The 12712-nt window shown below is 37.1% G+C and overlaps 1 protein-coding gene across 1 annotated transcript; it reads right to left on the bottom strand.

Annotated features, from left to right (window-relative positions):
• Nucleotides 1-1385: 1385 nt before the first annotated feature.
• On the bottom strand, nucleotides 1386-1978 carry LOC132069299 (ethylene-responsive transcription factor ERF098-like). Its single transcript, XM_059462694.1, has one exon. It carries the CDS (start codon nucleotides 1912-1914, stop codon nucleotides 1441-1443), a length of 474 nt encoding a protein of 157 aa, XP_059318677.1. The 5' UTR covers nucleotides 1915-1978; the 3' UTR covers nucleotides 1386-1440.
• Nucleotides 1979-12712: the final 10734 nt, after the last annotated feature.

Raw genomic sequence — 12712 nt, 5'->3', positions numbered from 1 at the left:
CAAATGAATATAGTGAAATTTAATTCTTTGTATTCAGTTTTTTTAGTGTATTCATTAATTTTTTTAGTGCAAAATTCTGTATTTTGGGGTGTATTTAATTTGAAGGATTTTTTTTTTGTTTGTATACAATCGGTTTTAAATACAATGTAAAAGTAGCTATAGATGAATACATTTGACATGAATACAGTTGAGTTGAATACATATGACTTATACAAATGAAAAGAATTTTTGAAATTTTTTATTCGTATTCATGAATCTTTGTTAGTAGTTTTATGAATACAACAGTCATTTTTCGAATACAAATGGGTAGAATCGTAGCTACGAAATGTAAATATTGAAACTACAGCTATGGCAAAATTTAAACCCCCAAAGTGTAGTCATTTATGTAAAATTCCCTTCAGATTTTTATAAGGCATTATTCTGGATAGTTCTGTAGACTCCGTTTAGTTAGAATGAAAGTGGGTTTTCGTTTCTCCGAAAATGCTCTCTTTATGTTATGAATTTAGCTCAATTTATTTTGCACTTGGCTAGTCTTTCAATCTTTATAGGTTACTATTACTGAAAATGAGAAGATTAATCCATGTTCAATCCAGGAACAACCCCTTAGATTTATAACAATTCATAAATTAGAATCAGAGGATTTTTAAGTTTCTAGATATTATACCTACTTTAATCCATATCAATAGAATTATTACAGATTCTTTAATATATTTTGAAAACAGATCTGTCGTTAAGTCCGGCTTGCATAACTGTCTTTCGGATAACTATTTGTCCTCTTAATTTCAACTGATATCAATATGTACAGTTGCCTTCAATTCTCTCTTCAACTAGGTACGAACCCAATATAATGAAAGAATTCGAACATCAGCTCGTGATCTCTCTACTTTGATTGAAAATCTAAGTTATTTATTGCAATTATCAAACTCCTAATTTAATTGTTCACTTGAGACCTATACAAACTTTCACTAGAGAAACATCGCGGTACAAATTGTTAAAGTAATAACCAGCTGCGAGATAATTAAATGCTTATAGTTGACAAAAACTTATGTAAGAATTTAGTACTTGGGCTAATAAATTAAGGCTTCCTACACAAACTTTAATGTCTGTCATTTTAATTTTTTTATTGTTGCCAAATCGATGCTCTATTTAATTTTTTTACACATGGAACGATATGCTTCCTTAAATTATTATGAGAAGCTCAGTACAATAAAAAGAGGGTATCAATTAGGGGTTATATGTCTCTGTCAAAACATTTGGATCATCCTCTTAACTTATGAGTATAGAAATAAATGATCATGATAAAATACAACAGATATAGCAAAGCAAGTTGGACGTAAAATTAAGTAGTAGAAAAAAATTAAAGGAGTTGGAAATAACATGCAACCAACAGATTGAGAAGGTCCTTAAAGGGCCTAAACATTTCAAGCTTTTCGAAACAATCTAAACCTTGGGCCGTTTATTAGCCTGACAATGAACTTGTGAGCCAAGAAGCTCGTCGAGAAGATTATTGTCCAAATACTCAAATTCAACCTTCTCTCCATGATCATGTCCCTCCAATCTCACATCCTCTTGTTGATGATGAGAACCAGTAGTTGAAGAAGAAGATGATGACACGTGCACGTTTCCCATCGAGGAAGTGTAGCTTGGTCCAGGACCTAGAGGTACATTAGTATGATTATTGGTATGATAATGTCCATCGTTAGGGAAGTTGAGGATGGCCTGATGGCCCCTCAGAGAAAAGGCGGCCCGATCATAAGCTCGGGCCGCCTCTTCAGCTGTTTCAAAAGTACCTAGCCAGAGACGTGAGCCATTTCTATTAGGATCGCGTATCTCCGCTGCATATTTTCCCCACGGTCTTCGTCGTATGCCTCGATATTTGTTCTCTCTTCTTCCTCCATGATCTTCGTTATCCATCACCTTGGCCACCTTCTATGTTTCTCGTTATATGGATTGAATTTGTAGAGGATAGCGTGCTAATTAAAGAGTGTGGAAGTTAAGGTATATGCATGGACATGACTATATATAGAAATGTCGTAGTCATATTTGACCATTGACCAAAAGTGGATTCTATGTTGACTTCTTCCACAAAGGGCTGGGGTTAGAGTCATGGGTGGCAACGAGGGGTGATGGTGGCTGTCATTAAATTGAATGAAAGATTTGACTGGTCGTAAAGCGGTTTCATATTTGGGCCTTAACCGATAACATTAAAGTTGAAGGAAAAACTGTATAAGAGAAATGGAAGACGGAATATAAGTAATTAAAAAAATTTGGTCATATATATGAAATTATCTAGAAAAAATAATATTCCATATACAATTTTTGGAGAACTAAATTTTTGCCAACCGTAATTTTTATTGTAGACTTTGTTACTATGATTTTGGCTCTTTATATAGCTCTAAATTCAATAACGTCGCATCATAATATTTTTCGTTTTCCATTGTTAGTTTGTAGTTTCTTTTTGTTGACCTGTAGATTAGTCTAGTGGATGTTGCTTAAACGTCTCAACAAAAGAAGGATTAGTATTCAGTCATTCATTCACAAATCACAAGGTTCTCTGTTCTCACCTAATGAATTGGGTTGATTCGGGTTTTTTATTTATTAAATCAAATCAAATGTATTTGTTTTTTATATCTATAAATCAAAGCAATAAATAATCGAATTTGTCATTCTCGATTTTTTTCAAGATTTATTTTTTATTTTTGTGAAATATGATGTATATGTCACACTATTTCATACAATTATACCTAGCTAATTCAGTTCATTGTAATCAATTACACAGAACTATCAACCACAATGCCAAACTACTATTAGAAGTTGAGCTCTTTCTAACTTTATATACATGAAAAACCTTTATTAAAAATGGATGGATTGTTATTATCGACAAGGGAATCATTAGAGATGTGTAATGGTTTCATTTATAATATAAGTTACTATTTAGGGATGGGGGGATATTTGGTCTTGATTTGGGCTTCATTCAAGCTAATGTATATAGACAATGAGACCAAATGCAAAGCCAAAAATGGTGTTAAAATGTTAACAAAATAAAACTATGACAAAGTTAAAGAAATTTTTACTTAAATAATTTTATATATAAAATAATTTTAAAGAATTATATATATATATATATATATATATATATATATATTCCGCTTAATGTGTTCTCGGTTTGACTTTTTTGTTTTTAAAAATTAATACCAAATCAAAGCAGTCATGGTTGATTTTTTTTTTCTCAATACCAAATCACTAATGGATTTGTTTTTCTGTTTAACTCAATCTGTCGATTTGATGTGATTTATCCCAAAAAACAAAAAAAAAAAACAAAAAACAAAAAAAAAAAAAAAAACAAAAAAACAAAAAATTTAGCTTAATGACATTAATGTTCGTTATTATATAAAGGAGAAGTTCCAAGTTTCATCATTGTCAAGGTCCAATTTGGTAGTCCGCCCAGTGGGAGAAAAGATACTATGACGGCCCAATGTTCTTTCAGAGATTGAAGCCAATTAGTATTTGACCGAGAAATGTATTTCCCTGAAAGCAAATATCTGCAGCTTCGAAGAAGCACCAAAATATGCATGCTTTATTTGGATATTCTTCATTAACCATACCCCCAGACCCACTGCCCACGCCACCTACCAACCCTCCCCCACCCAACACCCCCTCCCCCAAACCCCCACAACCACGACCCACCATCACTATAAAAGCATCTCCACCATTTTACTAGCGAACACTAATGGAGAGATTTGTGTAAATTTAACAGTACATTATCTTTAATAAAGAATGAGAGATTGCGCATGCATTTTAAGCAAAGTTGATGATCCATAAGACAACCGTGCACACCAATAACAGATTTTTAACCCCACCAAACTTTAAACAGTAGAAATGTCCGCACCGCACTAAATATTGGAAAGTGGCAGTAACAGATGCTCCAAATATAGATCATCCCTCCGTTCTAATTTATGTACACCACTTGATTAGGCATAAAGTTTAAAAAAGAAAGGAAGATCTTTTAAATTTGTGATCCAAAACAAGCCTTAGACATCTATGCGGCTGTAAATTGTTGGAATTTATTTAGAAGTGATTCAAAATTAGAAAGCACCATTTTTTAAAGACAAAATATATTATGAAAAGGTGTTACCCATTCAAAGGATACACCTATTCATTGTGAAAAGGTGTCATCCAATCTTAAAGGGTACATCCATTCATGAAGAGGTGTGATCACTTTCTATAAATACTATCCCATTGCTGCAGAAAATAATGAAATAGGAAATTCAGATCTTTAAGTACTTTATCCTTTCTTTCTGTTTGAGAGTCTTTTTTCTTCTTATTCCGAATTCCTACGAAAGCAGTTGAGAAATTAAAAGGGTTCTCCGGAACTTCTATTTGAGTGCACATTAGAAGATTCCTGAGTGGTTCATTGTATCTTGGGAGTAGAACGTCACTTTGCTATTTGCACGAGGGTAGCGACGAAATGCTACTCTGAAGATAGCGCCATCCATAGCGTGCCTTGAACCGGATTTTTCAATTTCAACTATGTTTATCTTTATTGTTATTACTATGTTTTATTTGTCTCTTATTTCTTCTTCTTAATGTGATCATCTCTAATATTTTTCCAACAATTTCAGAGTAGATTTTCCCGTTTAGTTAAAAAGAGATTATTATTAAGAAGATTATTGAATTGTCTGCAAAAAGTGATTCATCTCCCTTATCACTTTTGGCATAACTTGTCCAGAAAAAAAGAAACATCGAATTATTTTTTATGGAGAAGTTTAGCCCCTGGACTGATGAGGGACATAGTTTAAAGATCATAATTAATCAAAATAGGTTACTGAAATTTTGTTTTCTGCATTTAAATGATGTTTCTTGAAAAAAGTTTTTCCAAGAGTGCTGATGGTTTACTGTTTGTATATTTGGATCTGTAGATGATGAAATTTTATTAAAAGTAAATTCACAAGAAATTCGAATTATATTAAATCCAAGGTATATTAGTCCGAACAAATATTATGGGCTAATATAATTGGATTAATTGCTTAAGTTCAATTAGTATGGATTTAATTGAAAGACCAATTTAATTGGGCTAGTCTATCTTGTCGGACTTCACATGATGAGCCCACTCTATTAGCCCAAGGTCCGTGCCACGTATCAAATGACGTGGCGCTCCAAGTCAAGTCAAGGACCAGTCAAATCATGCCACGTGCATAAGTGACGCAGCATGCCAAGACAATAGAAGAACCAATCAAATGTCGCCAAGTGTTCAAATGACAAGGTTCAACCAATCATATACAAACCCTAGCTCTCCCCTGCAACTATAAATAGGGGTCTTCACAAAGCTAAAAAGGAGGAGGAAGAAAAAAAAATACATAGAGAAGCTCTCAGCACCAAGTCTTCTGCATACTAAGAAGTCTTCGCTCCAAGTGGTGAGCCGCAAGTTTCCATACCTCTACGTTTGTGATTAAAGCTCGACTCCGCATTCGTAGTGAAATATCAACAACAAGTGATCTATCCATTCAAGAACAAGTAAAGCCCTTGATTAACGGCCGTATCGTGAGAAGAAGAATCAGAGGATTACATCTTTTTATTTAAGATTTCATAAAGATTGTAACCCCGCACAAATTCTGAAATCAAATATTATTCTTTGTCGCTATTTTTCTTGTCTTGATTATTATTTTCGAACGAAAGATTAGTCGTTACAAATTTGGCACGCCAGCTGGGACAATCTTTACCTCTCATCTCTTCTCTCCAACAATTGAAGTTCAAAAACACTAAGATGGCTTCCAAGATAAAACTCGAAATCCGCATCCGCAAAAATTATCGGATCCAAATTCTCGCCGTCGTGGAAAACATCCTAGATGTTACTCGTGGGAGCATCGACCCGTCAACCAAGCCAAATTGCTAAGAGAACGAGCTTCGCAAGCACGCCGAATCGTCGTCGTCTTTGGTTCTTCTTCAAAAGGCATGAGATCTCCCGCAAACACCATAGAAAAAGGCGAGGATGTCGCCAAAATGGTAGAGAGGGTTCTTGCCCAACTTAGTTTATCTAAGTGTCACGCCCCAATTTCCAAGGGACGTGATGGGCACCCGACCCCACATCCGGAGCCGAGCGAACCCACGGATTCCTATTGTACACATAAAATTTTTTTTTTTTTTTTTTTTTTTTTTTTTTTTTTTTCTTTCAGATCTCTAAACTGAATAATCATGAAATACATAATAAAGCTTTCAAACTTGACAAAATCTGTAATTGTACAAAATTTACTACATAACATAACTTAACATGTCGGCTGATGGAGCCGCTGATGAACACACACCATACCCACAATGTCGTTCGCAAAGTCTCTAACACGGATCCGTAAAATCAAATCATAACGTACAAACTCGACTCGGCAAGAAGACCCGGAAAATGGAGCTTGCCATCTTCCGCCGGGAACGTCTTCTATAATAACATCACTCATCCGGGAGTACCGCGCGGCATGAAACGCAGCCCCGAAGACAGGGGGTCGACGGAAAATGTACCGAGTACGTAAGGCATACAATACGTAAAAAGTATCTATAATCGAAATGTATGTAACTATCAAGTACATACATACTGAACAACAGATGCTTACATTTCAGACACAACCTACACATACCTGCTCCTTATGTCAAAAGTATACAGAAAATAAACGGATCAAACGGAGTACCAAAATACTTATTTATAATCACAGACCGCATGTCCGAAGAGGTGCCAGAAATACCGAGTGAACCCGTGATGTTACACGTCAGACGAAGTACAGAGCGTACAGAATGTCCAGAAGAGGTCATGTACCGGACATAATACAATACAGAACGTATAGATTGTACAGATACTGACAGATATCGGACAGAGTACAAAACATACCGAAGTCTCAGAAGATGACATATATCGGACGACATTACGTAATGTATATCAACATCATAAATCTCAAAGGTGTATGACGTGTCCCGCCTCTAACGAGGGACTCGGTGATTAGAATCATGTATAACGAAACCCGATGTCTCATATGCAAATAACGTGTCCCGCCCTTTTATTAAGGGACTCGGTGAATAGGATCATGTATAGCGTAATCGTATGTCATATATGCAAACAACGTGTCCCGCCTTTATTAAGGGACTCGGTAGATAAAATCATGCATATCGAATCATGTATACATAACGTGTCCCGCCCCTCTATCGCGGTCTCGGTGAATAGTAATCATGTGCCATCCTGGCCACCGTCCCCATAACATCACATCATAATTACATACAGATAACGTGTCCCGGCCCGCAAGTACGAGGGACTCGGTGAATATATGCAGAGAAGTGCGCACGAGAACATGTCCTGGCCCGGGACTCAGTGAATCAGAATCGTATCGAAACGTACACACGAGATCGTAACATGCCCTGGCCCGGGACTCAGTGAAAGATACATTGAGTCGCGCACGAGCAGAGTAGTGCGTAAAACATATGCATATGAAATCGACTCGATGAATACATACACTTATTAACATCCGAGGATTCGAACAACTCTCGGTTCTTCCGAATTAGCATCGAAGAGTCATAAGCATTTAACATACGTAAACCTCTTCGGACTTTCCAAGCGATCCGGGTCGTATGTGGAGAACATTAAGACTTACGAGAGAATGCTCATAGCGAATATTCGCATCGTAAATCTCATATCAGACGCTCATATCAGAATACTCAGATCAGAAGGCTCATATCAGACACACGTACCAGAATGTTCATATCCAGATACTTATGGCGGAATACTTATATCTGCATACCTATAACAGAATTTCTATTTCAGAATATTTACACCGGACTGCTTACCCAAATTTTCACATCAGATCATTCGTGTCGGAGTGTTTATAACAGAATAGTCAAATCAGCGCATCCACATCTAAGTTACCAGATACTCATAACAAGCTCAGAACATTAGTCAAAAGTTTTCATTAATTATCGTACTAAAATAAGGCAAATAAAACCCTATACGTATGTCTCGGGTGTTGTGGGCCCACCTCTGGTCAAACCGGGTAACGAACATAAAAGAGTGGTCATTATGTCTTATTAAGTTATCGTCGAAAATTCCAAGTCATTTCACTTTCGTTTTCACAGTTATGAGCATTTGAACATTTATTTACAAAAAGCATAAGCCATTTAATTCAATCTTACTGCATGAATAGTAACTAAATTCAAACTCAGATTTCTAAGATTAGAGTGGTCCCCAAGGTACGTGTTCAAGCCTACTATATCTAAGACATGCCAAAGAAGAAAGGGGAAAGCCTTACGTACCTTTTCCGCCGCTTACGGTACTCCAAATCCTCGTCCAAAGTTCGCCAAAATCTGTGATTTGGTCATGTTTACCAATTACTATTCATGAAGCTTTAAAACTCCAATCTTGAACTTGTTTTTGTCCGCCGAAATTTCGGCAAAGACTCACCCTCGTAAATGCGCGCATCCCGAGAATATGGCTCGGCCCAAATTCAACAACATATCCGAGAATAGAACATCAACACATCATTAGCAACGCATGCAACATTAACAACATGATTTCTACATGCCGGCGATACAAGAACATTCCAACATAAACATCAACTTCATCATTAAACCAAAATCAATAATCATAACCATTAAATTTCATTTTTCATCATAGATTCCGAGTCAACATCAACTAAAATATTAAGGAAATCAACTCACCATAACTTACCGCAACATCATCATTCCGAAATCCACAACACAACACACACATTCCATAGATTTTCATGCGTTATCACCCATTCTATACATTTCAATCAACAATTTCAACTTACTACATATATTTAATTCATTCTTCTTACACACCACACACACACACACGGCTCTACAACATTTTCCAAACTTCAACATAAGTCATCAAACATTCCATTTACATCACATCATTCTACAACAACACATAACCAAGAACACTAAATAAATTTGATTCATTTCCTCCTCTCCACAACTCACCCCACACACACACACACCATTTCACATATTCCATCTATTTTCATTCATATATACCATCCATGACATCAACAACACTCTAACATGATAATTAAAATCAATTAAATCATTGTCCTTGCAACACTCATCCATACACACGGCCACACATCAACATTTAATGGCTCCATTCAACATCCATATTTTCATGATTTTTTGTTTTAACACACACTACAACATACACAAAACCTCCACAACCCATAAAATAATTGATTCTTACCTTTCTTCACAACATCTTCACTTGGCTAAAGTGATGATTTTTAACAAAGAGTGATTCTCTCCTCCCAACAATTGTACCATGTTGAAGGCACCCTTAAATTAGTAGAATTACATCAAGAGAAAATTTTTTGAACAAGATTTCATGAAAGTGGTTTTTTTCTCCATGGCCGAATAGGCCATGGTCTTTTTTCCTTTGTTTTTTTTTTTGCTTGCTTTTTTTTTTCAATCAAAGGATGAACAATATATATATATCCAACTCACTTGCATGTGAGGGGCACATGCCCCTCTCTAGATTTTTCTTATTTTTTTTTTTAATTTTCTTTTTCCATTTTTATTCTAGATTTTTTGAATCTTAAAAGATGACTTAATTTTTGTCATCTTTTGTCCATTTTTTCTTCATATGGCCAATATGGCCTTTTTATGGAATTTTCATGAAACTTGGTTGAAATTCCCATTTTGCCCCTCGACTTTTCTCAATATTACAATTTTGCCCCTAACCTTCCACATTTTTTCATTGACCATTTTGCAAATTCCTCTTTTTAACCTTAACCTTTCTCAATATTTCCCATGCAATAATAGTCATAGATTGTATTTATAATAACTCGTACACCAAAATGATTTTTGAAAATGGTCTCGTCCTTAGCTTCCCACGACGACTTCGAAATATCGAAACGTACAAAGTACGGGCCGTAACATCCTCCCCCCCTTTAGAACATTCGTCCTCGAATGTTCAACTGACCTTATGGGGTCTTGTAGCACTTTGGGAGGGGGTTCCTTTTGCACCAACTCTTCTTCTTTCCAATTCCGCGTACAACATAGCAAGACTTCTCATCATAGGTTTTCCTTTTACTTTCCGTCGATACCCTCACATATAAGGTATCATACATATTCATACACATGTGCGCATATCATTAGTATCAACTAACCCACAGAATACTTCCAGACACTGTTCAAGCCTATCCCAATTTCAGAATCGTAGCGTACTTTCTGTCTCTTCTCTAATCTGACCCCCGTCGCGCGTACTACGTGGCCTTCTTACGGTCTCCAACCATCTTGTACATTCTACTTTCTCATTTGTCTCTTGGATCTTTTATTTGAGAAGATTTTCAGTAAACTTCCCAGGGGGTCACCCATTCAGGATTGTCCTGGCCCCAGCACGCTTAACTCCGGAACTTTGGTGAATTTCGGTGTCTTAATGCTGATATGTTCACGTCCATTTCCTCGTATGGCCTTTATTACATGTCCCGGAGCTAGTAAAAAGTTTCACGTATTCTCGAGGCACTTTCGTAACACGTCTTTTCTTACAATTACTATTTTGCCCTTTTCAACCTTCCATATCACCTTCACAAATTCTTATTATCCGAATCTATATGTTGCAAATACCATCAATACCTTACAATATATAACTTCATATCACATCTTGGCCATCCGAAACTACTATTTCCAACATCGTCAAATATATCCACACTTGTAACTTTTTCCCATATTGTTTCCTTCCATCGTATGTAAGGCTTTACATATAGAATTTCTTATTTCATTCTCCTATAACTTGGCTCTATCGCACGATCTATGGCAAAAGAAGGTCAACAATTCCTAGATGCCCCGTAGCCTCCTCGTTTATAAACGTGGCGCGCTTCACATCATAAACAGGACTCTACCGACACGACTTTGCAGACAACCCCACGGACAGACCTCGCTCTGATACCACTTTGTCACGCCCCAATTTCCAAGGGACGTGATGGGCACCCGACCCCACATCCGGAGCCGAGCGAACCCACGGATTCCTATTGTACACATAAATTTTTTTTTTTTTTTTTTTTTTTTTTTTTTTTTTTTTTCTTTCAGATCTCTAAACTGAATAATCATGAAATACATAATAAAGCTTTCAAACTTGACAAAATCTGTAATTGTACAAAATTTACTACATAACATAACTTAACATGTCGGGCCGATGGAGCCGCCGACACCGACACACACCATACCCACAATGCGTCTCGCAAAGTCTCTAACACAGATCCAGAAAATCAAATCATAACAGACAAACTCTGACTCGGCAGCACCCGGGAAAATGGAGCTTGCCATCTCCGCTGGAACGTCTTCTATAATAACATCAGCTCATCTGGGAGTACCTGCGCGGCATGAAACGCAGCCCCCGAAGACAAAGGGGTCGGGTCGACGGAAAATGTACCGAGTACGTAAGGCATACAATACGAAAAAAAACGTATCTATAACTGAAACAGACAGAACTATCAAGTACATACATACTCAGAACAACAGATGCTTACATTTCAGACACAACCTACACATACCTGCTCCTTATGTCAAAAGTATACAGAAAATAAACGGATCAAACGGAGTACCAAAATACTTATTTATAATCACAGACCGCATGTCCGAAGAGGTGCCAGAAATACCGAGTGAACCCGTGATGTCACACGTCAGACGAAGTACAGAGCGTACAGAATGTCCAGAAGAGGTCATGTACCGGACAGAATACAATACAGAACATATAGATCGTACAGATACTGACAGATATAGGACAGAGTACAAAACATACCGAAGTCTCAGAGGATGACATATATCGGACAGATTACAGAATGTATATCAACATCATAAATCTCAAAGGTGTATGACGTGTCCCGGCCCTCTAATGAGGGACTCGGTGATTAGAATCATGTATAGCAGAACCTGATGTCTCATATGCAAATAACGTGTCCCGGCCCTTTTAATAAGGGACTCGGTGAATAGGATCATGTATAGCAGAATCAGATGTCATATATGCAAACAACGTGTCCCGGCCCTTTATTAAGGGACTCGGTAGATAAAATCATGCATATCAGAATCATGTATACATAACGTGTCCCGCCCTCTCTGCGCGGTCTCGGTGAATAGTAATCATGTGCCATCCCGGCCACCGTCCCCATAACATCACATCATAATTACATACGGATAACGTGTCCCGCCCGCAAGTACGAGGGACTCGGTGAATATATGCGAGAAGTGCGCACGAGAACATGTCCCGGCCCGGGACTCAGTGAATCAGAATCGTATCGAAACGTACACACGAGATCATAACATGCCCTGGCCCGGGACTCAGTGAAAGATACATTGAGTCGCGCACGAGCAGAGTAGTGCAGAAACATATGCATATGAAATCAGACTCGATGAATACATACACTTATTAACATCTGAGGATTCAGAACAACTCTCGGGTTCTTCCGAATTAGCATCGAAGAGTCATAAGCATTTAACATACAGAAACCTCTTCGACTTTCCAAGCGATCCGGGGGTCGTATGTGGAGAACATTAAGACTTACAGAGAATGCTCATAGCAGAATATTCAGATCAGAAATCTCATATCAGACGCTCATATCAGAATACTCAGATCAGAAGGCTCATATCAGACACACGTACCAGAATGTTCATATCCAGATACTTATGGCGGAATACTTATATCTGCATACCTATAACAGAATTTCTATTTCAG

Source organism: Lycium ferocissimum, chromosome 1 (genome assembly GCF_029784015.1).
Source record: "Lycium ferocissimum isolate CSIRO_LF1 chromosome 1, AGI_CSIRO_Lferr_CH_V1, whole genome shotgun sequence".
Classification (NCBI taxonomy): Eukaryota; Viridiplantae; Streptophyta; class Magnoliopsida; order Solanales; family Solanaceae; genus Lycium; species Lycium ferocissimum.
Note: the sequence above shows the minus strand (reverse complement) of the source record. Positions and strands in the feature narration are given on the sequence as shown.

Coding starts and splice junctions, on each gene's coding strand:
- LOC132069299 (XM_059462694.1), bottom strand. CDS start 1,914: ATGGATAACGAAGATCATGGAGGAAGAAGAGAGAACAAATATCGAGGC.